General features: G+C 45.4%; 1 protein-coding gene across 1 annotated transcript in view; it reads right to left on the minus strand.

Moving 5' to 3' along the window:
- The window catches only part of Csta (cystatin A), an 11,508-nt gene extending 9,999 nt beyond the window's left edge, over nucleotides 1-1,509 (minus strand). Inside the window, exon 1 of the mRNA XM_050122383.1 lies at nucleotides 1,389-1,509. Coding sequence (XP_049978340.1) covers nucleotides 1,389-1,454 — 66 coding nt within the window. The 5' untranslated portion in view covers nucleotides 1,455-1,509. The remainder of the gene's footprint in view (nucleotides 1-1,388) is intronic.
- Nucleotides 1,510-24,845: the final 23,336 nt, after the last annotated feature.

Genomic DNA, 24,845 nt, shown 5'->3' on the forward strand with positions numbered 1-24,845 from the left:
CCCCCCCCCCCCCACGAGCTCTGGTTCCTGGAACATCTCAGGGGGATTTTTCAGGTTAGGGGATTTTTTTCAGGCGACATAAACAGCAACGATGTCTCATTGGTGATCTTGTTCTTGAAACAATTTTTGTGTGCATTATTTTAATTAGTCCTCTTATCTCTTCCTTCCTACGAACGAAATGGAGGGCCTTTCCTTGGTACCCTATTTTGAAGTCTCATCTCTCACCAGCCTCCTCGGATGTCAGCTATCTGGTCCTACCGGAAAGTGAAGTAGTAGGTAGGAGTAACCGCGGATCCTGAGGGCCTGGAAGAAATGTGGACATGCAGGCCCGTCCAGCCCTCTCCAGTCAGATCTGCACTCTGTCGAGAGCCACAAGTGACTCACGTGCATGTTCAAGTTTGAGAACACCGACTGCATGCGAGGATTCTAACAAAGGTGCACAGATTTAGTGTTGTCTTCTTCAGAAATAAAATGCTCCAAGGTATTAATTGAAATAAACCTATGGGTTTATAAACCTTAAATATTTAGCTCCTGAATTTTAGGCTGGTGACCTCCTCCAGAATGTGCAGTGTCCTAAACATGAAAGCTCCTATCTTTTTTGCTCACATAAAAGCCAGTGATGCCCACCATCGTGATGTGTGCCTCAAATCCTAGCACTGAGGAAGCTGAGGCAGAAGTGCTGAGTTTGAGGCTAGCCTGGGTTACTAAGGGATAGTCCAGCCAGGATACAGCAAGACCCAGTCTCAAACAGGCAAACAAACAACAAACTGATCTTGCCTGCTGGGATGATGTTTCAGGGAGGAAAAACAAAATGATGCAAGAAGAGAAGGCGACAACAGATTACAAACCTACACCCAGAGTTTGCATGTATTTCTTTTTTTATAAATCACGCAACACATTTTTTTATATAGATGAGACTTAAGCAAGACGTATTAACTGCCTATAAACATTGAGTTCTGTTTTGACTGCTGGTGTGCTGCGCACAGCATCCTGGGAATAAGCTCAGGAGTCTTTAGCAGCCTTAGGTGCTCACACAGATTGGCTTCAGTTAGTGAGACTGGAAAACCCCATGAGCAAGTGCATCTGAGCTCCTGGAATCACACTTGTGATGTAAGGGTTTAGAGACCATTTTACAAATTCCCCTTCAGCAAATGGGGAAACTGAGGCTGAGGTAAACAGTGTGACCTGGCCACTTTTGCTTGGAAAATGTTGACATTTCTCTGAAAAGGCTGAACGTTCCACCTTTAGCTGCACAAAAGTCTGAATAAAATGCACACATTTCTGGTTTCTGTAATTTCCCACACTCTTAAACACAAGGACAAATTACAAACCCAATGATAAAAGCTTAATTGGGGATCAAACTTTTTCCTGAAATTGCCCCGACTCACCTTATCAGTAATCTCCTGGATTTCTGGCGTGGCTGGTTTGGCCTCTGTCAAGCCTCCTGGGATCATTCTGAGTGGCTTCTTGGCTGGGCAGGAGGCTGAGAGGAAATGATCTCCAGCACTGAGACTCAGGGTTTAAAAGGAGTTGGTAAACTCCTCCTATAAAAGGTGTTCGCTTCCACACCAGTGGAGGGACTGGGAAATGAGTGTGGCCTCAGGCAAGTCTTCTGCCTGAGTAGAGCTGGGGGTGGGGGGCAACGATGAGGTGGGGGGAGTGAATAAGTGGGTGTGCCCAGAATTCAGGCCTGGTTAGTATGGGTTCCTCCCTGCTCTCTGTGCCAATTTTTTTTCATCCTGTTGTGCCATATGAGGAGTAACATGGGTAACCAGAGTTGCCAAATATGTTTAAAGCTCGAAGAGGTCTTTGAAGAGAATACTTAAAAATGTCATGTCCGGTTGCTTAGAATTCACTCAGCTTTATAAAGACAACAAAAAAGTCTATCTGGAGAACTTTTAGTTTCTAAAATGCGTAGCCCCAAACGCAAAAAATAAATAGAAAATAATCTTTATTTCTTTTTCTTCTGCTATTGAGTCTCTTGTTTGTTTGGTTTTAAGAAGGGATTTCATGTATCCAGGGCTGGCTTTGAAATCACTATGAATCTTGAACTTCTAGTTCTCTTGCCTCTACCTGCAGAGTGCTGGGATTACAGGCATGTATCATACCCAGTTTACGTGGTGCTGGAGATTAAATCCAGGGCTTTTTGGATGCCAACTTTGTCATCTTCCAGATGAGCTATGTCCCCAGGGCAAGATAGCTAGATTTTTGTCATTCAGACTAAGCTTTTTGCGTTATTTGCTTCATGTCTTTTCTTTCTTTCCTCCTCCCTCCCTCCCTCCCTGCCTCCCTCCCTCCCTCCCTTCCTTTCTTCCTTTCCTCTTTCTTTCTTTCTTTCTTTCTTTCTTTCTTTCTTTCTTTCTTTCTTTCTTTCTTTCTTTCTTTCTTTCTTTCTTTCTTTCAAGCTGGCCTAGAATTTTTTATGTAACCCAGTCTGGACTTGAGGTCTGGCTTCTCCTGAGTGCTGAGACTAAAAGTGTGTATCATCTATGGAGGTACCCACCCCAACCGTGTCGTCCGCAGAGTAACCCCATGAGTTTGTTAACATTGTAGTCTATTTTAATAATTTGTAGCCAAGTTTTACATTTCAACTTTTATTAAATTGCATGATATTCTCTGTAGCTTTGGAGCCTGTCCTGGAACTAGCTCTTGTAGACCAGGCTGGCCTCAAACTCAAAAAGATCCTCCTGCCTATGCCTCCCGAGTGCTGGGATTAAAGGCATGCGCCACCACGGTCCGGCGATAAACACATATTTTATGTTATACTATTGTTTCTTTCTTTTTATTTATTTATTTATTTGTGTGTGTGTGTGTGTGTGTGTGTGTGTGTGTAGTTACAGATAGTTGTGAGCTGCCTGACATGGGTTCTGGGAATTGAACTTTGGTCCTCTACATGTTATAAACTGCTGAGCCGTCTCTCCAGCCCCTATGCTCTTTTTCTGCTTACTATTTTTTAAGTCTTTCCATGTTGATATGCAGACAAATTAACCAAGTTCCTTTAGTGGCCTTTTCTTCTGTTTCTTCTCTCTAACTGTGATAACATGCTACCTCACAGTTTCAATGTGCAGCCCTTTGGTAAGAGGATTTTGGTTGTTTTAGATATGTGTGTTTCACTTTTATCCTAATTTCTATAAATGTTTAAAATACAGAAGACCCCAATGAACTAACAGACATCTCTATCTCTGTCACCCAGAACTGAACATGTCTGCCAATTTTCTCGCTGGTGGAATCACCTCAGTGGCCAGAGATAGGTGGGCAGCAAGCCTTCTGCCCCCTTGCTGTGCCCTATTTCCTGTTATGCCTAGCACTTCCCTCTTGATGCCAGTAAGTCTAAAGAGAAACCCTGCCTTTTAAATGGTTGGGATATTGACTGATAAGTTATTAGGCATTCAGGCCAGCCTGAATATATGAGACTCTGTCTAAAACAAACAAACAAACAAACAAACACAAAAATGCTAACTGACAAAGCACCTTTCTTTAGCTTTACAGAACCCAGAGTGTCTGGAATCTTTGTATAGCATTAGAACCGAATGCTTTTTTTTTACTTAATCCTGTGCATCATCTGACACAGCCTGTAGATGTCTGTGAGGGTGAAAAGAAATACACTGTCTAAAAAGTAAAGGGAATTTGGCTTGAGAGGCCACTGACTTTTGAGATATCTTGATGTTTTGGAGAAGGGAAGCAAAGCTGTGTTCCCTGAATGTCACAACCTTCTTAACCTGCTCTTGCTTTTCCTCCCCATACAATCCCTTTGTACCCCATAAGTGGCCTGAGATTGAGCTTTGTGGATGACAACCCCCCAGCTCCATCTCCCCAAGCACCTCTCCTTGGGCAAACCCTGGGCTCCTCCCCACTATCTCTCATCTCCTAATCATTGGCCTTCAAGACGTGAGAAGCCAGGACTTCAGCAACAATTTGAACTTCCTAAATTTCATGTATGAGTTCAGAGACACAGTAAATTTTTACTGCTTCAGTAAAGGTGCCTACAATTGTAAAAATGTAAGAGCTTATTCTATGTTAAGTTACTTTTCTCATATTCCGGCTCATGATTCCAGCATCATGGCGGGGAAGGCACAGTGGTAGGCATGAGCCAACTGGTCTCCCGTGTCTGAAGCTGGGAAGCAGAGAAGGGTGAATGCTGTTACTCAGTCCATTTCTTCTTTTATTTAGTCTAGGACCATGGATGGCATGGTGTCCCACGTATTTAGGATGGGTTTTTCCTATCTCAACTGGCCCAATCTAAACTTTCTTCAGTGATGTGCTGGAGGTTTGTTTCCAAGGGCATCCTAACTAAATCCCACAAAGTTGATAGCATTAACCATCACGATGCTCAACTAAATAGAGTTCCGATGATTGATCGATTTTCATTGCAGACAGAGTGTTGCTATTAAGTAGCTCATGTTTTCCATGAGCTCCCCATACACTCTTGACCTTGAACTCATGATCCTTTTGAATCTCAAATTCTGGGATCATAAGCCTGTGTCACCATGCCCATGATAACATCTGCTGGTCTTTTTCTTTTTCTTTTTTCTTCTTTTTTTTTTTTTGAGGGGGTATTTGGAGACAGGGTTTCTCTGTGTAGTTTTGGTTCCTGTCCTAGAACTCACTCTGTAGACCAGACTGGCCTTGAACTCACTGAGATCCGCCTGCCTCTGCCTCCCAAGTGCACCCACAGCCTGGCATCATCTGCCATTTTTAAATGACTTGCTCTTGTAAATTTTGCTGATTTTCAGACTCAGAAAATGACACATTAAGGTTGGGGATATAGCTCTGTGGTAGAACTCTTTGCCTAGCTTGTTCAAGGTACTAGGTTCTATCTCTACTCACCAAGAAAAATCATTCTGTCCTAAGGCAAGTCATAGAACCCTACACCTTCCACTGAAGACAGCCATAAAACCTAGAACTCTTGTTTGAATCCTCCCCTGCCGTTTTGTGTAGGAGCTGACCCTGAATAAAAAGTAGTTTAGCTTGTCCTGCCTTGTAGTAGGTCATAAAACTTCCATTCTAGGAGGGGTTCTGCCCAGGACCACAGAGATGGACTGCCTCACAGACAGACAAGAATCTGAACAGACCAGCCTTACTGGCTCTCCTACCCAGTCTTTCACCAGGAGGCCATAAACCTTCTTGTCCAATCACAGCTGCAGTTAGCATCCATTTTTGGCCAAATAAAAACATGAAAAATGGACAGCTGTTCCTGGGCATGTGGATTTTCATTTCCAGAGTTTTCCATGTCATGTAAAAGTTTAATTGTGTAAACGGGCAGTGCTTTTTTCTCCTTGCCGCCTTTTGTCCCAGGAGTGTGAGCCTTAGACGAAGGGGGTGAGTGTTACCCCCTTATCTTCCCCTCCATGACAAATCAGGAGAATGATTCCTTTTGCACTGAGTCAAAAGTTTGAAATGTTTCTTTGACAAAACTTGCTTTTAAAAAACAATTTTTTTTTCTTGAGACAGGATTTTCCTGTGTAGGCTGGCATGGAGCTCACTATGTAGACCAGGCTATCCTTGAGCCCACAGAGATCCACCTGCCTCTCACGTGCTGGGATTAAAGGCACGCACCACCACACCTGGCTGATAGCCTATGAATGCCAATGTTTGATTCCTTGTGGTTTACCACGCGATAAAGAGGATAAAGTAAGAGCCAAGGCATAGCTCCTCCCGACACTGGCAGAAGAAGAAGTGGTTGAGAATAAGGAAATATTAAAGATGAAAGCTAATGGCAAATGAGAAGGAGTGTCGTGAAGCTCTGTTTTCTGGGTGTGACGAGGCCATTGTGCCCAGGAACTCACTGCAGCTATGGCCACCTGCACAAAACCAAGTTGACAAAAATCACTCAACATCCCAGCAGCCAGCACTAATTCAAAAGGACATCAAATTAGGAAAAGAATGTTTGGGGGGTAAGGGAGGAGAGAGGGAAGAGTTGGAGGGATAAAATCAATGGTCCTTTAAAAAAGAAAGGAAGGGAGAAAGAAAGAAGGAAGGAAAGGAGGAAAGGAAAGAAAGGAAGGAAGAAAGAAAGAAAAAAAGGTGGAGGGTTCACAAGCCAAGAGGACAGACTCTGCAGTCACCAAGTTGCTGGAGTCACTTGGGTGTGAGGCAGTTAAAATCTGGACACTTTTGTTCTGAAGTGCTTTCTGAGTTTGGGTATAGCCATAGCCTTGGCATCTTCTGGCCTTAGAGCTGACTTACTTTTGGGGTTTTAATATCAATCTGGAATCTAGACATTCTAGAAATCTAGAAAACTCTGGATTTAATAACAACCAGAACCATCCAAATAGTGAGCATTCCCTGAAGAAGTGCTCTGACTGCCTTAATTGATGAGGGCATGACCGCACCCCAGTCACTGGCTGCAGCTTCTGGTGGGAATCTGGATAAAAAGGGTATGGCAGAAAGTAGGGAACTCAACTTTTGATTGCTTGGCCTTCCGGCTTGATTTACTCCATTGCTGTTGCTAATTCCTTCAGCGATTTCAGAGCCCACATCTCCAGGCTTACACCACGGACTGTCAACAAGAGGCTCTCTGGGAACCGCCTAGGTTTTGGTGCCAGAGCAGGACTGACTGCTAAGGCAGCCAGCCTGTGGACTGGGCTGCTGGCCTCTCCAGCAAGGGAGTTCTGGCTGCTGTGGGACCACACCGACTGCTAAAGCAGTCAGCCCCAAGAACCAAGTAGCCCCTGGGTTCTCAATTTATCAGGTGTGATTCAGCTCATGTTGCAGTTTAAATGCAAGCCAATTCAGTAAAGTCTTTTCTGCATATATTTTCAGCCCACTGGTTCTGTTCCCTTCAGGGGCTCTGACTGATGCACTCTCCCCAACCGGAGTCTCCTCTTGTCTGGTCAAAGGCAGGATGCCAGTCATCCAGCTGCTTAATCCAGAAGCCAGAGGGAGGGTCCTACTTTATATTCTTATTTCCAAATCTGACCCATCAGGAAAATTTGCCCTTTCTTGTTAAAAATTATTATGTGTCCTTTGCTGACCTCACGGCAGCCAGAGTGACCTTTTGTAAACACAAATTGATGATGTTATACCTCTGGATAATTCACATGATTTTTTCCCCACTGATTTAAGAAGAGAAATGAGAGATGGAGAGATGGAGGGATAGAATAAAAGAGAGAGAGAGAGAAAGAGAGAGAGAGAGAGAGAGAGAGAGGAGAAAGCAAACATAATCAACCCATACAATGCACTACTAAGCCTTGATGCGAAATCTTTGCCTAACTGTTAACCTCATCTCACTGAAGTCTTCCTGCATTCTAGATGCGCTGGCCTCGTTCAGTTCTAGTGAGACGTGCCAAGCTCTCCTCCATTTAGACTCAGCACTTGGCATTGCAAGACAGGATTGCTTCTTCTTGGGTTCTTATGTGTCACCTCAGCAGAAATGTCACAGGCTAACAGAGGTCTCTTCTCCCTGTCCCAGAGGTTGCTGTGTGGGTTTTTCTTTCTTTTTTCTTTTTTCTCTTTCTTCCTTTCTTTCTTTCTTCCTTCTTTTCTTTCTTTTTTTTATGTTCTTTGTTACTCGGGATGACTGTTATCTTACCAGATCCCAGAGTCTGGTGTAGATGGAAATTTCTGTCCGACCCAGAATTGTAGCCATTCAGTCCCAAAGAAGCACACAAGGCTTATATTAGTTATAAACTGTTTGACCTGTTAGCTCATGCTTATTATTAACTAGGTCTTACAACTTAAATTAACCCATAATTCTTGTCTAAGTTTAGCTACCTAGCTTGGTACCTTTTGTCAGTGAGGTATTCTCATCTTGCTTCCTCTGTATCTGGGTGGTGACAGACTCTCTGCCTTTCCTCTTCCCAGAATTCTCTTAGTGTGGTTGCCCCTCCTATACTTCCTGCCTGACTGCTGCCCAATCAGTGTTTTATTAAAGCAATACAAGTGACAAATCTTTACAGTGTACAAAAGCATTATCCCACAGCAGTCTGGAGCAATACTTGGCAGACAATAAGTGTTCAACACATATCTGGTGAGTGAATAAGTCATTAGCTTGCTTTCTCCATTAGGCATGTATAAACAGTACTTGGGGGAGCAACCCTAGCTATACTTTCCTCATTGCTGTCCTGTTCCTGCCACAAGGGAATGTAAGAAAGATATTGAGGCCAAGAGAGACAGTGACTTGCTCTAGGTCACAGATGACCAATGGCCGAACTAGGCAGAGTATGGGTCAGCTTTCCCTGTGAATCCTCATCCCATTGCATCTTCTGGGCCTGTTCAAAGCATGGCTGACAGTAAAATAAGGGAAGCCTGGCTCTCTGTTCACTGTTCAAGGTGGTTTGAGTTGGTGAATAAGGTTGGCTTCCGGGTCATTTGTACTGAACTTGTCACTTCCCTTCCAAATGCCACCTGGTGGACTCCTCTAGAGCATCCCAGCAAAGCCCACTGATGCCACAGACATCTGTTCTGTTCAGGGAGGGGGCATCAGTCAGTAAACACATCACTGCCTGCTTTGCCTTCTATTCCCGGAAGGACCGCAGTCCAGAGAGGAAGATGAAGACATGGAAAGTGTCCATCACTCCAGTGTGAGATAGAGCTTGGTGAAAAAATCTTGACAGGAAGAGCTGGCCGAGAGCTGAGCCTCACAGACCAACGACTTAGTTTCCACTTCTAAATGTCATCTTGAAACATTCTACAAAAGCAGTTGTTTTATTGAGTTGGAACATATCTGCCCATGCTCGTCTGCTAAAAGTGTCTTCATTTGCTACTTTAAACGTATTTACTTATTATTTCTGTGTATGGGAAAGGGGTGCGAATGCAGGTGAGGTCAGAGGACAGCTTTGGGGAGTCCATTCTCCATTAGCTCATCCACTATGGGATCCAAATCACACTTAGGTTGTCAGGTTTTCTTGGTCAGCGCTTCCACCCACGGAGTCATCTCTCTATCTATCCCTCATGCACTTTGAAAAGTCCCTTCCATGCCTCTCCACATTTTCTGTCCCTGAGCGATCAGGAATCACTGTCAGTCTGTCTGCCCATCTTGCCAAATGGACTCATGTGTATGTCCTTCTCCTAACTTGATCTGTTTTGAGACTCATTCACATTGCATGAATTAACAATTCATTCCTTACCCCTGTAATATTGTACTGAACGACTACCTGCAGTTTGCTTGCTGAGGGATGTGAAGGTTGTTTTCAGGTTTTAGCTATAAAAATAATGCTGCTACAAATGCTTACAGGCAGTACTTAGACATCAGCCTTATTTCTTTGGTGACTATCCAGGAGTGGAAAGCCTGTACCACTTGGTGGGTACATGATATTTATTTTTAAGCTAGCACACAAAGTAATGGATTTCATTGTGCCATTTTCATAAACATACACAACTGCACTTTGTTCTTGTCAATCCCTACGTGTTTGCAGTTTAAAGGACTTCAGTCTTCTTTTCCAAAATGGTTCTGCCTCTTCACTTTCTCACCCGTGTTTGAGATTTCAGTTTCTCTACATCTTACCAATGAAAAAAAGTATTAACAATAATGGGAACAGACAGAAGCTATTTTTCTTTTGTGACAGGGTTTCCTTGTAGTCCTGGCTGTCCTGAAACTCTATCTGCAGACCAGGCTGACCTCAAACTCATAGATATGCCTAACTCTGCCTCCTGAGTGCTGGGATTAAAGATGTGCACCACCACTGCCTGGCTAGAAGCTTAAACATTTTGTTACTTTCCTCCCCTAAAAAGTTGCCCATATTCGCCATAAGAACTTATTTTCTTTGGAAAAATTTTATCTTTATTCTATAAATACAACATAATAGCTTTTTAGCCAGTGTTTGCAGTGAGCAGGTATTATAAGTGCTCTAGGAGTACTTACAGGGGATTGTGTGCAGCTTGTATGCAGGTACTGTGTCGTTTAGACTAAGAGGCTTGAGCATCCACAGATAGCACCGCCAGTGTCCTAGAGCCATCCCCGGCTGGCTCAGAGGACCAACTGTACTGCTAGAAAGTTCTGTATGTGAGTTCTTTGTCAGACGCCCTCTGTCTCTGTCTCTGTCTGTCTGTCTGTCTGTCTGTCTGTCTGTCTGTCTCAGTGTAGCTTTTGAATGTTCCCTAAAGGTCCACTTGCAATACTTCCTGCTCTGGTTCTCATTCTCCCTCTCTCCCTTTCTCTTCCTCGGTGTGATTTTCAATGTCCCCCAAAGGCCCACTTGTTACAGGCCTGGTCCAGTTTGCGACACTGGGAAGGTGGACACAGGCTTTGGGGGCCTAGTGAAATGAAGTTGAATGTGCACAGCCACGTTCTGACCTCCTGGCTTCCATGAGGGTCCTCCTGCCTTGACCCACTGTGCAGCCACTGACCCAAACTAATAGGATCAAATGACTGTGAGCTGGGGCAAGTTTCTCCACCCTTTAACTGGATTATCCCAGGTATGTTGTCATGGTGATGAAAGACTGAGTAACAGTGAGTGAGACCGATGTCTCCTGTTGGGTCACAACTTGTCTTTAGTAATGGGTGCTTTGGAGGAGGGGCAGGCATTTCTCATCCCAATGAAGTCCATTTTTTCCCCTTCATGGCTATTGTTACGACATGCTTTGAAAATATTTGCTTTCTATAAACAAATATTTCAGGAACTTATCTTCCTATAGTTTCTTATAGTTGCTTTCTGGACTTAAGCCTTTGAGTTAAATGTATGGCTGACTCATCTTGAATTTATTTTTATGTGTGTACCATGTGATGCATAGAACTGCAGAGTTTCTCTTCAGTTTTGTCTTTCTTTACAGGGAGCTGATGCTCCAGCGTTGCTTACTGAAAAAGAAAAACAACAACGGCAAACCAACCTTCCTTCCTTCCTTCCTTCCTTCCTTCCTTCCTTCCTTCCTTCCTTCCTTCCTTCCTTCCTTTTTTGGGTTTTTGAGGCAGGGTTTCTCTGTATGTTTGGAGCCAAAAAACCCTTTCTTTCACATTGTATTTTATCAATGCCTTCAATGAAAACAGATGGATGCTGGTAAGTGGTGGTGCAAACCTTTAATCCCAGAACTCGGGAGGCAAAGATCTCTGTGAGTTCTAGTCCAGTCTAGTCAAAAAAAGAAATAGAAAGAAAAGTCTATGTGATTTGGGTGGTTCTCTTTCCTATTCCCCTGCCCCTGAGGACCCACCAGAAGGGAATAAGAAGTCAACTTTCTAGGAAGTCTAGATCAGGAGGAATGCAAGTGGGAGGAGACAGAACTGGCTCCTACAGGTCTGTAGTCGTATGCCCCCCATTCCCCCCACTCCTCGGGGCTCCTGACAAAGGACTAAATGCCAGCCTTTCCACCAGGCTGGGTTTAGGGCCTGCTGAGGACAAAGCAGTGAGGTTTCTGATTTTCTCAGGTCCCTAGGCGTGGCCATGTTCACATGCTTTCCCCGTCCCAGGTGTTAAATTGTGTCGGAGGGGAGAAACCGCTGCACACCCTCAACATTAGGTACAGATGAAAAAACCCTCCCAGATATGCATGACCAGAGCAAGAAGTGCTGAGGGGTGCAGAAAGATGACAAAAGTCTGTGTGAGGTGAACCGCAGGATTTGGGAGGTGTGCTCTTGGCATCCGTGACTCTCAGCACTTGGGCAATCGCCGCACCTTTTCACAGGCAGAGAGTGTATTTTCTTTATTCAAAAACTTGTCAAACCGCTAGCATCACTCTCCCTACACGTCTTCCAAGCACCCACCCCTCCCCACTCCCCAAACCTGAAGTTGTCCGGGATGATAATTTAGAAGTTGCTGTACGGGAAAGGAGGCAGATTTGTAACACGGAGAAAACAGTACTGGCTTAGATAATTGTAGAGAAGAGTTGAAAATCCGAAATACACATCTGATTGCTACAGGCATTTATATTAAAATGTTTCGAGACTATATTCAGTCTAGAGATGGATATTTGCAGAAAATCCTCACTAGTGGCGCTTCTTCATTGAGTAGGCACGTTTTAATTTTTCTTCCTAATTATAAGCACAGGTGGGATTTACATCTCAATAATCAGGACCATGGCACTCTGAGAACTAGGAATATCCTTGAAAAAATTATTTTTTCTTCCTGACTTCTTTGGTCACCAGACATTTCTGAAACTGCAAGGAAAACTTCTGAAATGCAAGGGGTAACACCTCAGACAGCATGAGGCGATTGTCTGGAGAGGGCTCCACCTTTTCCTTGGAATTTACAGTCTCTAACAGGTGAGACATGAAGCCCCAAGGCACTTCCGCAGAACCTGAGTGAGAGATGAGGAGCGGTCAAAGGTGGGGTGCATTGAAGGAAAGAAGGGGACCAGAGTGTTTGCGGCGCTCATTGAGGTGCTCGAAGATGAGCAGAGAGTGAGGATGGGACAAAGGTATACAAAGTCAGTAAGTCTGTGGTTGTGTCTGCACCAGAGGCCTTCCTGGGTGCTGGGAGACAATGGATGAAAGGTGGAAGCCATGGGTAGCATTTGTAGAAGAACCAAGGTGTCAAGAATTTTCTTTTAAAAATACATTCTTTGTTTTGTTTTGTTTTAATTTTGTTTCTCTGTATACTTCTGGCAATCCTGGAACTCACTTTGTAGACCAGGCTAGCCTTGAACTCAGAGATTAGCCTGCTTCTGCCTACCAAGTATTGGGATTAAAGTGTGCGTCACGATCACCCAGCTAAAATTATGTTCTTTACATTTGTTTGGTGTGTGTATCTGTGTGGCTGTGCCACAGCGTGTGTGTGGAGGTCAGAGGACAGCTCATGGGAGCCAGGGCTTTCTTTCCACCATGTGGGTTCAGGGACTGAACTCAGATCCTCAGGCTTGGTGGCGGGTGACCCTTCTCATCATCCCCAACTTTTTCCCATATATTAATGTTTTAAAATGTATGTGCATTGGTGTTTTGCCTGCATGCTTATCTGTGTGAGGGTGTTGGGTACCCTGGGGCTAGAGTTAGAGAAAATTGTAAGCAGACACGTAGGTGCTGGGAATTGAACCCCAGGTCCTCTGGAAGAGAAGCCAGTGCTCTTAACCACTGAACCATCTCTCCAGCACCCTTCTCAAGCATTTCCAATCACCAACTTTCCAGCAGCCCACAGCTTTTCTTAATTCAGAATGCAAAAGTTGTAAAAATCAAAAAGGAGTCACTTTTGTTAAACTCTAAACAAACAAATAAATAACCGAAGCTGGGAGGCACTGGATGAAGAAATCCAAGCTTACATGACCACACTAGAACCATAACCTGTACAGAGGCCTCCACAGCTTCCTTCTGGAAGGACATCTGCCGGCCCTCCTTCGGACTCTTGGACCGATCGATACCAACCATGTTATTTTGATTCTTGTAACCAAGAATTATCATTTCAAAATACCTTGTGTAATCCTGCCCACTTTGCCCTTTAAAAACTGCCTCTTGCTTCCACCTCCTTGAACACACGGGGTTCATTTTATGATCTGGCGTGTCCACTGCCACGCTCCAGCCTTATTCATCTTAGGATAATCTCTCTGTTTGTAACACAGGTCGACCAGAGTGCAATATCAATTATTGTCTTTCTCCTTTTCCATGGGACAATGGAACCGGTAATTTCAACAATCCCACTGGCTTCTGAGTGCATCCCAAATAATTCACAGAAGCCTGTAAGAGCCCAGGAATCATCCAGACGTTGACTCAGCAGCCTGACCTGTGAGTAGAGTTGTGGCTTTGTCAGCTGAAGAGGAAAGGAAGTGAGCCAATCCATCATGGATATCCATCAAGAGGCCTGGCGTACTGAGGTGGGCTGAGCCAATTTTTATGACTAATTGGAAATGTCAGGGTGGAGTAGAGTTATGCAACCAACACTGTTGGATCTATCCAACAGTATCACTGGAAGATGATATTTCTCTATCACTGGAAGAAAATTGTGAATCTTTCAGATTGTAGACACTTCCCACAATAACCACGTCAGCGTATACCCTGGGAAAGGTGGGCCTACAGATGTATGTGTAGACATGCCACTGCGTGCATGTGGAGGTCACAGGACAACCGCAGAGGTCAGTTCTCTCCTTCTAGCAGGGAGTCCCAAGTTGTCACGTTTTGAGGCAAGTGCTCTGTATTGAGCCATCTCAACAGACCAGGGACTTCCTGAAAAATGTTAATTTATGAATTTGGTTTTCATATGGGTCAATATGTACCACCTGTATAGAGTGAGCTGAGATGCTAGCTTCAGGCAAACTCCTGAGCTGCTCTGTTGCTGTCTTCAGAGTATGTATTTCAAAGAAGCTCCCTTGTGATTCTTATGCACTGGGTAACTCACAGTTTGTTATCCTAAGTCTATGGTGGTAGGAGGGGGTGAAAACATAGAAGCTATGGCCAGTCTCTTGCTAGGTAGACACTGTTTCCAAGTAGAGAAAACACAGGGAAGAGGCCCAAGGAATGAGCCAAAGCAGATGTTGGCAGTGTGTGCCATTCAGTGTAGAAGGACACAGGTCAGTTCTGGGTTTGTGTGCTGGGCCAGTCCTTCCAATGTTTGTCCTAGCCCCGCATCATTCCACCAGTCAGCTGACCAGTCCCAGCTGAAGATGTCCATGATCAACAGGGGGAAAATAAGGTGACAGGATTGCCACATTGTCAGTCAGAAGCCAAGCTGTCCCCATGAATGTGCACAGTGTTATGTATCTATTAGAAATACAATAAAACCTTTAAAAGGCCTATCTACTCAATATCTCTCTACAAACAATGACCCATGGTTACCTTCTGTGTCCTTTCCACCTTAACCTGTTGAACACTTCTCCCTTGCCCTGACCCAGCTAATGGGAGGAAAGACAGAGTTAAATATTCAAGCTTCTCTTCCCTTGCAACCACACTGCGTCCTTACGAAGGGCCTTCTACGATTGATAACATTGGTAGTCTGAGCTTTGCCTTGCACTAATGGATGGAAACTTGCACAATACCTCACAATACCTCAGGAAGCCCAGAAACCTCAGACTTCAAAGCTGTTGTTGGGCGGACACCCCCGGGCGGGGGGGAGCTGTCAGGTACTGCACAATTCCGATTTCACAAGGTACTTTAAATTCACTCCTCTTGCGGCTTTCTTCATCAAAGCGCTCGCCCCGCTGCCTGCTCATTCTTGCTCATCTCTCCTGGATGTGTCCCGCCGATTTAGTTCCTCCTACAAACCATGTTTTCTCATACACTTACAGATATTTCTCTATAGGATGGGTGCCCCTGGAACCCTTCAGGTCTATTTTAAATTCGGAGAATACTGTTCAAGTACCCAGGGGTCACTCTGAGTCAGCTATCCCTCAGAAATAGCTGGCATAACTCCACACCTTTTCCCTGGCTCAGCTACCACTCCCCCACACAGGGATGGCTTTCTTCCCCTTCCCATCAACTACATCCCATCCTTCCCAACAATCCCACACTTTCCGCACCTTCTCTGCATCCCCTAGTTCTTGCTTCCACCACGCATGCCTATTACCTCACTCATCTGAACATTTTCTGTTTAGTACAAGTATCTCCTCTCTGGGAACCGACTGCAGTCTCTTCTACACCGACTGTTGTCTTGACTGTTACCCCATCCAACCACTTCGATTATCCACATCACAGTTGCTTAGCAGAAGTGCAAGCAAATTCACAGCTCTACCAGTGTCTTAAGGGAAAAGGTGACCCACGTGGATATTTGGAGTCCTTGGAGGCCTCTGGATGAACTTGTTTTAGTCAAGTTTCCCAGTTTGCAGTCGAGAAATAAACTAGAATTAAAGTGTACAAAACTTGTTAGTTGAAGAACTGAGACTGGATGTAACTACCAATTAATTCATTAATTAGTTAATGTTTGAGACAAAGTCTTGCTATGTGGCTATAGCTGGCCAGCACTCACTACGTAACCCATGCTGACCTTGAAACAATCCTCCTGTCTCGATGTCTGTCACCTCCTCCATGCTGAGATTACAGACATGTACCACCAAACAGTTTCAACTGCCAACTTAAATAACCTTAAGGTTCTAAAAGAAAATACAACTGCATGCCAGAGCTTGAGATTCTATTCCAAGACCGTACTTGGGTGCCAGGTTCTCTGCATACTGTCCCTTGGCTGCTGCAGTGCAGAAGCCTTGACTTAATTGGTTCTTGTAAGTGGGGAGTTTGGGGTGTGAAGGGGTCCCAGCAGGTACACAGGCAGAGTAGAGAACCTCGTGAAGAGATAATGAAACCTGGTGCAGACTGACTTCATCAAACTTGATCAGACTTCAGGAGTCTAATGCCAGGCGGTTCACTGTCAGCGTATTTAAACACAGTACAATTTGGAAAAGGTTTCCAGGCAACGATCTGTCCAATTCCAGGTGCACAATGAAGCTTAAATTGTGACTACACAGAAACTCCTTAACAAGTACATGTGACCATGAGGGTGGGTTCTAGGCTAAAAGGCCTAGAATCTGGTGTGGTCTCTAACCATAGCATAGAGGTCAGCAGGCCATAGAGTACTTGTGACACCTCCCCTAAGGATGGGTGACAGTCTAGGGAGGGAAGAGTCTGGGATAAGCATTCTGGGAAATTTGGGTGAGGTCTGCCTCCACAACAAAATGGTCACCATGTTGTTAACAAAATCCATACTTGGGATTCTGAGCAGAAAAACAGATATTTTATGTTTTCTATGGAGGAGAAGCCCCTGTGTGTTCAACATTCCTTGTTACCTGGTGGTCAGTGGGTGCAAGGACATTGGACCTCCAACATCTGTGTACCAGGCCTCACGTAAGCCAAGGGTTTGGATATAAAGCATTTCCTTCCTTTTTAAAAAGTATTTAATGTGTGTGGGTGTTTTCCTTGTCTGTGGAGGGTGTCAGATCCTCTGGAACTAGCACTGTAGACACTTGAGAGCTGCCATGTGGGTGATGAGAATTGAACCCAGGTCCATTGAAAGAGCAGTCAGTGTTCTTAACCATAAAGTCAGCTCTTCAACCCCCTATATAGTTTTTCAAACATGGAACCTAAGTTTGTGAGAATTTTTTTTTTTAAATAAAACTATGGTACTTAACTTTTTCAGTGAAAACATAAGGGGGGTGCTGTGGGACAAAAATATGTACCCTGTCACTCGTATTATTTTTAATAAAATGCTGATTGGCCAGTAGCCAGGCAGGAAGTATAGGCAGGGCAACGGCGACCAGGCAGGAAGTACAGGTGTGGCAACGAGAATTATGAGCAGAGGAAAGTTTCAGTCTGCAGTCATCACCCAGACTGAGAGGAAGCCAGACACAGAGGAAGTAAGATGTGGCTGCCTTGCCAAAAAAGGTACCAAGCCAAGTGGCTAACACAGACAAGAATTATGCACTAATATAAGTTATAAGAAAGAGTTAATATGAAGCCTGAGATACTAGGCCAATCCGTTTATAACTAATGTAGACCTCTGTGTGATTTCTTTGGGACTTAATGACTGTGGGAACCAGGCAGGACAGAAACCTCAGTCAACAGAAGGGTAAGAAGGCTTACATGGGATGGGTTTAAGTTCATTTCAGTCCTCAAAGGGAAGGCTTGCTGGAGGTGATCAATGACATGAGTTTCAAAACAGAAACAGCTGAGTTCCTGGTTCTGTGCAGCCTTGCAACTCTTAGCAAGGTACTTTATGTAATGATTGTTCTGTCTCTTTAAGAGACAAGCCACCCCCACTCCCTTCCTGCTTGTAGCCTCAGAGCCCCACTTTCTCTCTTCCTTTCCTCTCTCTCCCTGCCTCCCTTCCTCCCTCCCTCCCCCTCCCCCCTCTTTCCCTTCTCCCCTTTTTCCTTCCCCTCCATAAGCCACCTAATAAATGTCTAACTTTACTTGTATGGTATGTTTATCTGTCTCTCTTGCCGCCAGCCGCAGTCACATGGAGACCTACCACATAGTCTTGTGCTCTGCGTCCCGTCCAGTCCCGTTCCCACCCCTCCCACCCCCCCCACCCCCCGCCCGGGACTGGCTGCCTTCTGGACCCCAGCAGCTCCCAGCAAACCCATCTGCATGGTGTGCCTATCTTGCCCACCCGCCACCCACATGGCTAGGCACCAGGGAAGCCTAGGGGACCAGTCACCTTTGGAGACCTGCTGCATGGTACGCCGGGGCCCTGTCCAGGACTGGCTGCTCTCAGGACCGCTGCCCCCTCTGCAGCAAATCCATTTCACTTTACCCTTTGGCCATCCATTTGTCTGCCTGTAAAACGGAGATGGTGGTAACTACCCTACAGGGTGTGAGAACTACATGGAAATTTTATGTAGTGACTTGGTGTGCACCACACATGGACACTGCCACATATGTGGCAAGTAGCATGTTTTTATCTCCACTGACAGACTCTCATGTAGCCCAGGCTGGCATCAAACTTGCTATGTAGCCGAGGCTGGCCTTGAACTCCTGATCCTCTCGGCTTTGCCTCTTGTGTGGGGATCACAGGCGTGCACCACCATGCCTGGCTAGCGACCATTCTTGCACCTTGCATGCCTTGTTGCCTCTTGAAGGATCTAGAAGCACAGGGAGAAATGAGGAAAGTAAAGCAAGGCAGAATCATACACTGGTGCTTTGTGAGGTCTTGAAGTTTTGATTAATTTTTAATGTCTGAAGCACGTGATTAAAATGTAACCAGAGCAAGCCTCTCCCAATTATAAGATGTGGTCCTTAGAGATGGCACTCGGTGGATAATGCTGAGCTCTATCTATGGCAAGACATGCTTTTCTTCTGGATGCCCGGTCCTCCTCTCATGGTCCATGCCCTGGTCCTTCCATCACCCAAGCGGACAGGTGGTTGCTATCCATTCCCTGCTCCCTTCCAGTTGCATCTCGACCCCACCAACTCCTCTCCTCTGAGTGGTAGCCCCCCCACTCCAGCTTGCATTTCAGCTATATTCTTAGTGCATTCTTCTTCTTCTCCTCCTTCTTATCTTCTTCTTCTTCTTCTTCTTCTTCTTCTTCTTCTTCTTCTTCTTCTTCTTCTTCTTCTTCTTCTTCTTCTTCTTCTTCCTCCTCCTCCTCCTCCTCCTCCTCCTCCTCCTCCTCCTCCTCCTCCTTCTCCTCCTCCTCCTCCTCCTAATCCTCCTCCTTCCCCTCCCCCTTTTCCTCCTCCTTCTTCCTTTTGGTTTTTTGAGACAGGGTTTCTGTGTGTAGCCCTGGCTGTCCTGGAACTAGCTCTTGTAGACCAGGCTGGCCTCAAACTCACAGAGATCTGCCTGCCTCTGCCTCCCAAGTGCTGGGATTAAAGGTATGCACCACCATCACCCGGCCTCCTTCTTGTTTGTTTTTTGAGACAGGGTTCTCTGTGTAACAGCCCAGGCTGTCCTTGAACTCACAGAGATCCACCTGCCTCTGCCTCCCAAGTATCAGGATGGAAGGTGTGCGCCACCAATACCTGGGCTAGTGTATTCTTCTTACAAGAGCCAAAGCTTCCTTCTTAAAAGCAAATCTGGGGACTGGGGAGATAGTGCTGTTGGTAGAGGGTGTTTGCCTAGCGTAAGTGAAGCCCAGGGTTTGATGCCCAGAACTATAGTGAGTAAAAAAATAAATACAAGAAAAAAAATGGTCATGTTGCTTTCTAAACTAACACACTCAACAGGTTTCCATTATCCTTATGATGAAATCCCCTGCCTCCCCCCGCCCTTTTTTTTTTTTTTTTTTTTGACAGGGTCCCAGCTGGCCTGGAACTCACTCAGCCACTAAGCAGCAGTTTAGCCTAGATTCATAGTCAAGACAATTCTCCTGACAAATTTCCAACCCCGGCCCCCGAATAGAATTATGCACAAATTAAAAACATCACAGAGCTATTTTAAGGAGACTGAACACTGTTCAGCCCTAAACTCCACACATCCCTGAACTTCCAGGCAGGGAGAAGAGGCCCTTCCTTCCCTGGGCACTGTTACACAGCTGTCAACAAGAGTTTTTCTTACCTCCAGTTATACAGCTGCCAATAACAAGAGTTTTTCTTGGGATTCTCCTGTCTCCAGTAATCAGTTACATCTTTATAATAAAGTAACCTGGCCGTCAAGCCGAATTCCCATTTCTTTAGTGTGAAGTTCCTGTGAGGTTACTCCATTTCTGAGTTTGTGTTGCTTCAGCACCCCATCGATTCCCCCACAGGGCCTAACATCACTCCAGAAACCCTTCGATCTCAAGAAAGACAGGGCCATCAGCGGGCTGCTCCACCAGCTGGGCTCCCTTTGTCTCCTGGGAAGTGGTGCCAGGCATTGTGAGCTCAGACAAAACCCCCAGTGATGGCGTGACCCAGGGTGTGCCCCACCTTGGAGTTCACAGCCATAATGACAATGGCAGTTGTCACCTGGGCCATCAGGCCTGGATATTGGGGTGTAACACCGGGTGAGGTAGGTGCAGATGGCGCTTGGATATTGGGGTGTAACACCAGGTGAGGTCGGTGCAGATAGTGCCTGGATATTGGGGTGTAACATGGGGTGAGTTAGGTACAGATGGCACAGCTGTGGCTGAGCTGCAGGCACTGGCCCCGGGGGGTGAGAGGCAGATCTCATCTGAGGGGCCAGAGTGGCGACCAGTGACAACTGCGCAACAACCTATGGCCTTTCTTCTGGACACCCTTGCCTGCACTTCTGTATGCCTGGCTGACACCTTTTTATCCTTCTGGTCCGCTATGGCCAGAACCAAGTCCTTTCAAAAGTTCAAACCACCAGAATCTCAGAAGGTGGCTGTATTTGGAGAAGAGGCAATTAAATTAGAACCAGGTCATCAGGATGGACCCTTATTCAATATGGCTGCATCCCCATCTACACAGGGAAGGGAAGACCACCTGGAGATGTTAGGAATAGATAAACCAAGGAGACAAATCTCAAAGGAAACTGGCTGGAGAGGAGACACCTGATCTCAGATCCCAGAACAGCCATGTGGTACATCTTGGTGACTTAGGTACTGCTCCGTGGCTCTTTGTGGCAGCCCCAGTGCCAGGCTGAGGCTGAGATAGCATTTCCCAGGGACTCATCCCCTTCCTTCCAGCACCCGTGTGCCTCTGAGGTAGGCTCCCACGGCCATGTGTGTTGGGATTATTGAACTGCAGTTTTTATCCATCGCCTACTGGAATAGAGATTTGTCTCCCTACTTTGGTTTCTCCTTTGTCTAAACCATAGACAGGGTCTGCTTTTTCCCCTATTTTACACACAGCTTAAAGATAACCCACCACATATTGCAGATGTTTGATAGTTAAATGAATGGATAAAACCTGGGTGGTTAAAATCTGGGACGTTAAGTGAGGGTTTACTATAAGTCAGCTAGGGTGCAATGTTGAGGCTTTTGGGACCCCTCAGAGCGACCTATCTGAAAAGACACTTAGCCAGGTTACAGTCCTTGGTTGAATAACAGAGCAACCCTCAAACCCTGCAGAAGGCAGAGGGCCTACCCAGCTCCTGAAGACCACACTTTGACTCCAGAGCTAGTGGAAGATGCTGACACACAAGGATATTAACAAGCCGCTCAGGGCCAGATCCAGCAGTGCCAGGGGAGTGCTCACAATTCACTGCTGGTTACATTGGGAACCAGTTGCTATGCCTCCCTCTGGGCACCGTGACTTTATCTCATCTGCAAGCCTGAACAAGACAGATCTGTTGAATTTCCACTGTGTTTGGGGTGGGGAGAATGAGCGAGACACGGGGTGGAGCCGGGCAGGATAAAATCCAGGATAAGTAGTCACACCAGATTTCCAGGCAGGTGATTGATGACTCAGTAGCTCAGTAAGCCAGGATGCTTACAGCCTACATGACAAATTCAGAACCGGGCATGGTGGCACACTCTGAAATGATAGCACTTTTGAGGTGAGCCTGGGCCACACAGTGACTAGCCTGGACTATGGAGAAGAGCCTGCCTTAAAACAAAACAGAACAAATAAGACAAAGGAAAAAACAAAAGACAAAATGCCAGCCCCAAACCCAACAATCAAATGCAGATCGCGTGGCCTGTGGTGTTGTGGGAGAAACGGGACAACAGGAGCAGCGTCCCTTGGGTCTGAAAATAATGTGAGTGATTTACAAAACACTTTTATTAATTTCCCGAGGAACAGTCAGAAAATTTAATTATGATAAAGGTTTATTTGATGAGAAAAGATGCCTAGCCACAGTCTAAGATGGTCTCCAGAGTGGTTTCTGTCCCTCAGGATGGTTGTGCGGATCCTTGGTCATTTCTTTAGAACCTTTTGATTAAATTATAGTGCACACACAGTGCACAAATCATAGCCTCAATAAGGGCATTCAGCTACTTAGTTATTGTGCATTTATTTATTTGTTTGTTTGTTTTCCTAGACAGGGTTTGTATTTCTACAGGTATATTGCCCTAGCTGTCCTGGAAATCTCTCTGTAGACGAGGTGGGCCTGGAACTCACAGAGATCCACCTGCCTCTGCCTCCTGGGCATTAAAGGTGTGCACTACCGCCACCCAATCTGTTTATTTATTTATTTTATATGTATGAGTGTTGCACCTGCATATATGTTAAGTATGTCATATGTGTGATGTCTGTGAAGGGCACAGGAGGGCGTCAGGTTCCTTGGGACTGCAGTTATAAACAGGAGTCTCCAGGTGGGTTCTGGGAACTGAACTCTGGGTCTTCTGCAAAGAGCAGTAAGTGCTCCCAACTGGTGGTACATCTCTCCAGCCCCCATTTGTTTGTTTTGAGACAGATTCATGGCTGTGTAGCCCAGGCTACTCTGAACTCTGAACATTACCCAGTCTGGTCTCAAACTCATGATTCCCCTCTCTTAGCCTCCCAATGGCTGGAATTGTAGGCATGAGCCATCTTGACCAATTATGTTTAGCTTTATATTTATTTTTAAAATCACATTTTTATTTATTTGTGTGTATGTGTTTGAGCATGTGTGCATGTGTGTGCATGCCAGTGTGCACAGCGCAAACACACCATGATATCCATGTGGAGGGCAGAGGACAACTTGAATGAGTGGGTTCTCTCTTTCCACCATGTTGGTCCAGGGAACTGAACTCAGGTCATCAGGCTTGGCTGCAAGTGCCTTTCCCTGCTGAGCATCATCTCACCAACTGTTTGTCAGAAAGATGGCTTAGCAGGTGAAAGGGCTTGCCCCCCTCCACACATGTGCTATGGCTCATGAATGCCTCCCCCCACTAAGTAAAATTCAAATATGAAATAAGACTACTTTAGGGGCTAGTGATGTGGCTCAGCTAGCAGAGTGCCTGCTTGGTATGCATGAAGCCACAGGTCTGATCTCCTGCCAGCACAAAACTAAGTATGGTGAACCTGTGGTCCCAGTACTTGGAAGGTAGCGTCAGGAGAATCAGAAGTTCAAGATCACTCTTCACTGCCAAGTGAGTTCAAGGCCAGCCTGGGCTGCACCAGATGTCCTGAAACCCAAATAACAACAGCAACAACACAAACTCCTTTATTTACTCTATTTCTCAGATTATAAAGACAACATGCACATCACAGATATTGGAAATGTGGGAATAACAATACTCAATAATAATCCCATTCATGGTCTCCCTACATGGAGATACCTTTTAATTTCTGGTGGGAGATTTCCAACATTTTTCTATGCATCCAAATACTGTTGACCTTTTCTGTCTCCAGACTCCACATCTGTAGAGTCAACAAACTTCAGATAAAAGAGATTTGGGAAATGGGGCTGTAGAGAGGGCTCAGTGGTTAAGAGCACTTGCCGCTATTGCAGCAGAGGACCTGGGTTTGGATCACACAACAGAAGCCTGTCACAGCAGTTCAAGGCGAGCTGACACCCTCTTCTGGTCTCTGTGGGTATTGTATGCATTTGGTGCATAGACAGACACGTATATAAATAAAAATATTAATTAAATATTTGAAAAATTGTCCTGTGCTGAGCATGCAGAAAATTTTTGTTATTAGTCTGCAATAACATAGAATAAGAATAATTCCAAACCAGGCATTGGTGCTGCACACCTTTAATCCCAGCACGCGGGAGGCAGATGCAGGTGGGTCACTCCGAGTTTGAGACCAGCTTGGTCTATATGATGAGTTCAGGTCATCCAGGGCTACACAGAGAATCCTGTCTCAAACAGACAGAACAAACAGAATATTTATATTGTATTATATATTAACATAATCTAGAGATGACTGAATGTCTATGGGAGTATTTGTGAAAGTTATATACAGATACTATGCCATTTCATATAAAGGTCTTGAGCAGCCAAGGATTGTGGAATTCCCAGAAGCCTTGGAGCCAATCCCCTCTGGACACTGAGGAACTGGTGTCTGGCTACCATCAAATTATGATTGCATGGTTCATATTGTCTTCGTTATAGATTGTCAGTGTGCTTAACATATTCTTCCACAGCTTGGCATTTTTTTCTCAGACTTCTCTGGGGCCTTGTCTCCTTTCGCACCCGTGGTCAGCTTGTCCTCACTGTCTGAGGAAAGAGGCATACACATCAGATAACAGTTGGAAAGACCGTCTGTTTTCTGCTTAAGAGATGAAATCTAGGACGGAGAGGAAGCCCACAGTCAAGGGGACTGCTTGAAAGTACGGTGGGATCTGAAAGTGTGTTCTGAGTTTAGGGGAAGGAAAGAGTCAGATGTACAGAAATCCCTGAGGGCCAGAGGGAACAAAGGGGACAAAGCCAGAGTGCTTGCATCTGCTGGGCCTCACGTTGGGCATACTGTGTGCACGAGCCCGGCCTTCCTCCTTCCTAATGAACACTGAAACGTGCTTTGTGGAGACAGGGCATTTGCAATCAGTCTCTCTGTCCTCCTACGAGCACTGTTATGTCTTTGGTCACTGCCAGCTCCCACCTGTTTACAATTTAGACATTTTGCACACTGTTAGCGGAAGTGTGTGTTCCCATCATCTCGATCCTGTGTCTATTCTGATCATTATACTGTGGGGTAGCTCAGATCTTGGTTAAAAGCAGGCTTTTGTGATCTCTGGCAAACCGGAGTGGAGAGCAAGGTGTGGACCATGGTCCTTCTCTTATTTTTGTATTTTGATCATATAGACCAGTGGTTC

This window comes from Alexandromys fortis, unplaced genomic scaffold, assembly GCF_014885135.2.
Source record: "Alexandromys fortis isolate MF-2015 unplaced genomic scaffold, M_Fortis_MF-2015_v1.1 scaffold_187, whole genome shotgun sequence".
In the NCBI taxonomy this organism is placed as follows: domain Eukaryota; kingdom Metazoa; phylum Chordata; class Mammalia; order Rodentia; family Cricetidae; genus Alexandromys; species Alexandromys fortis.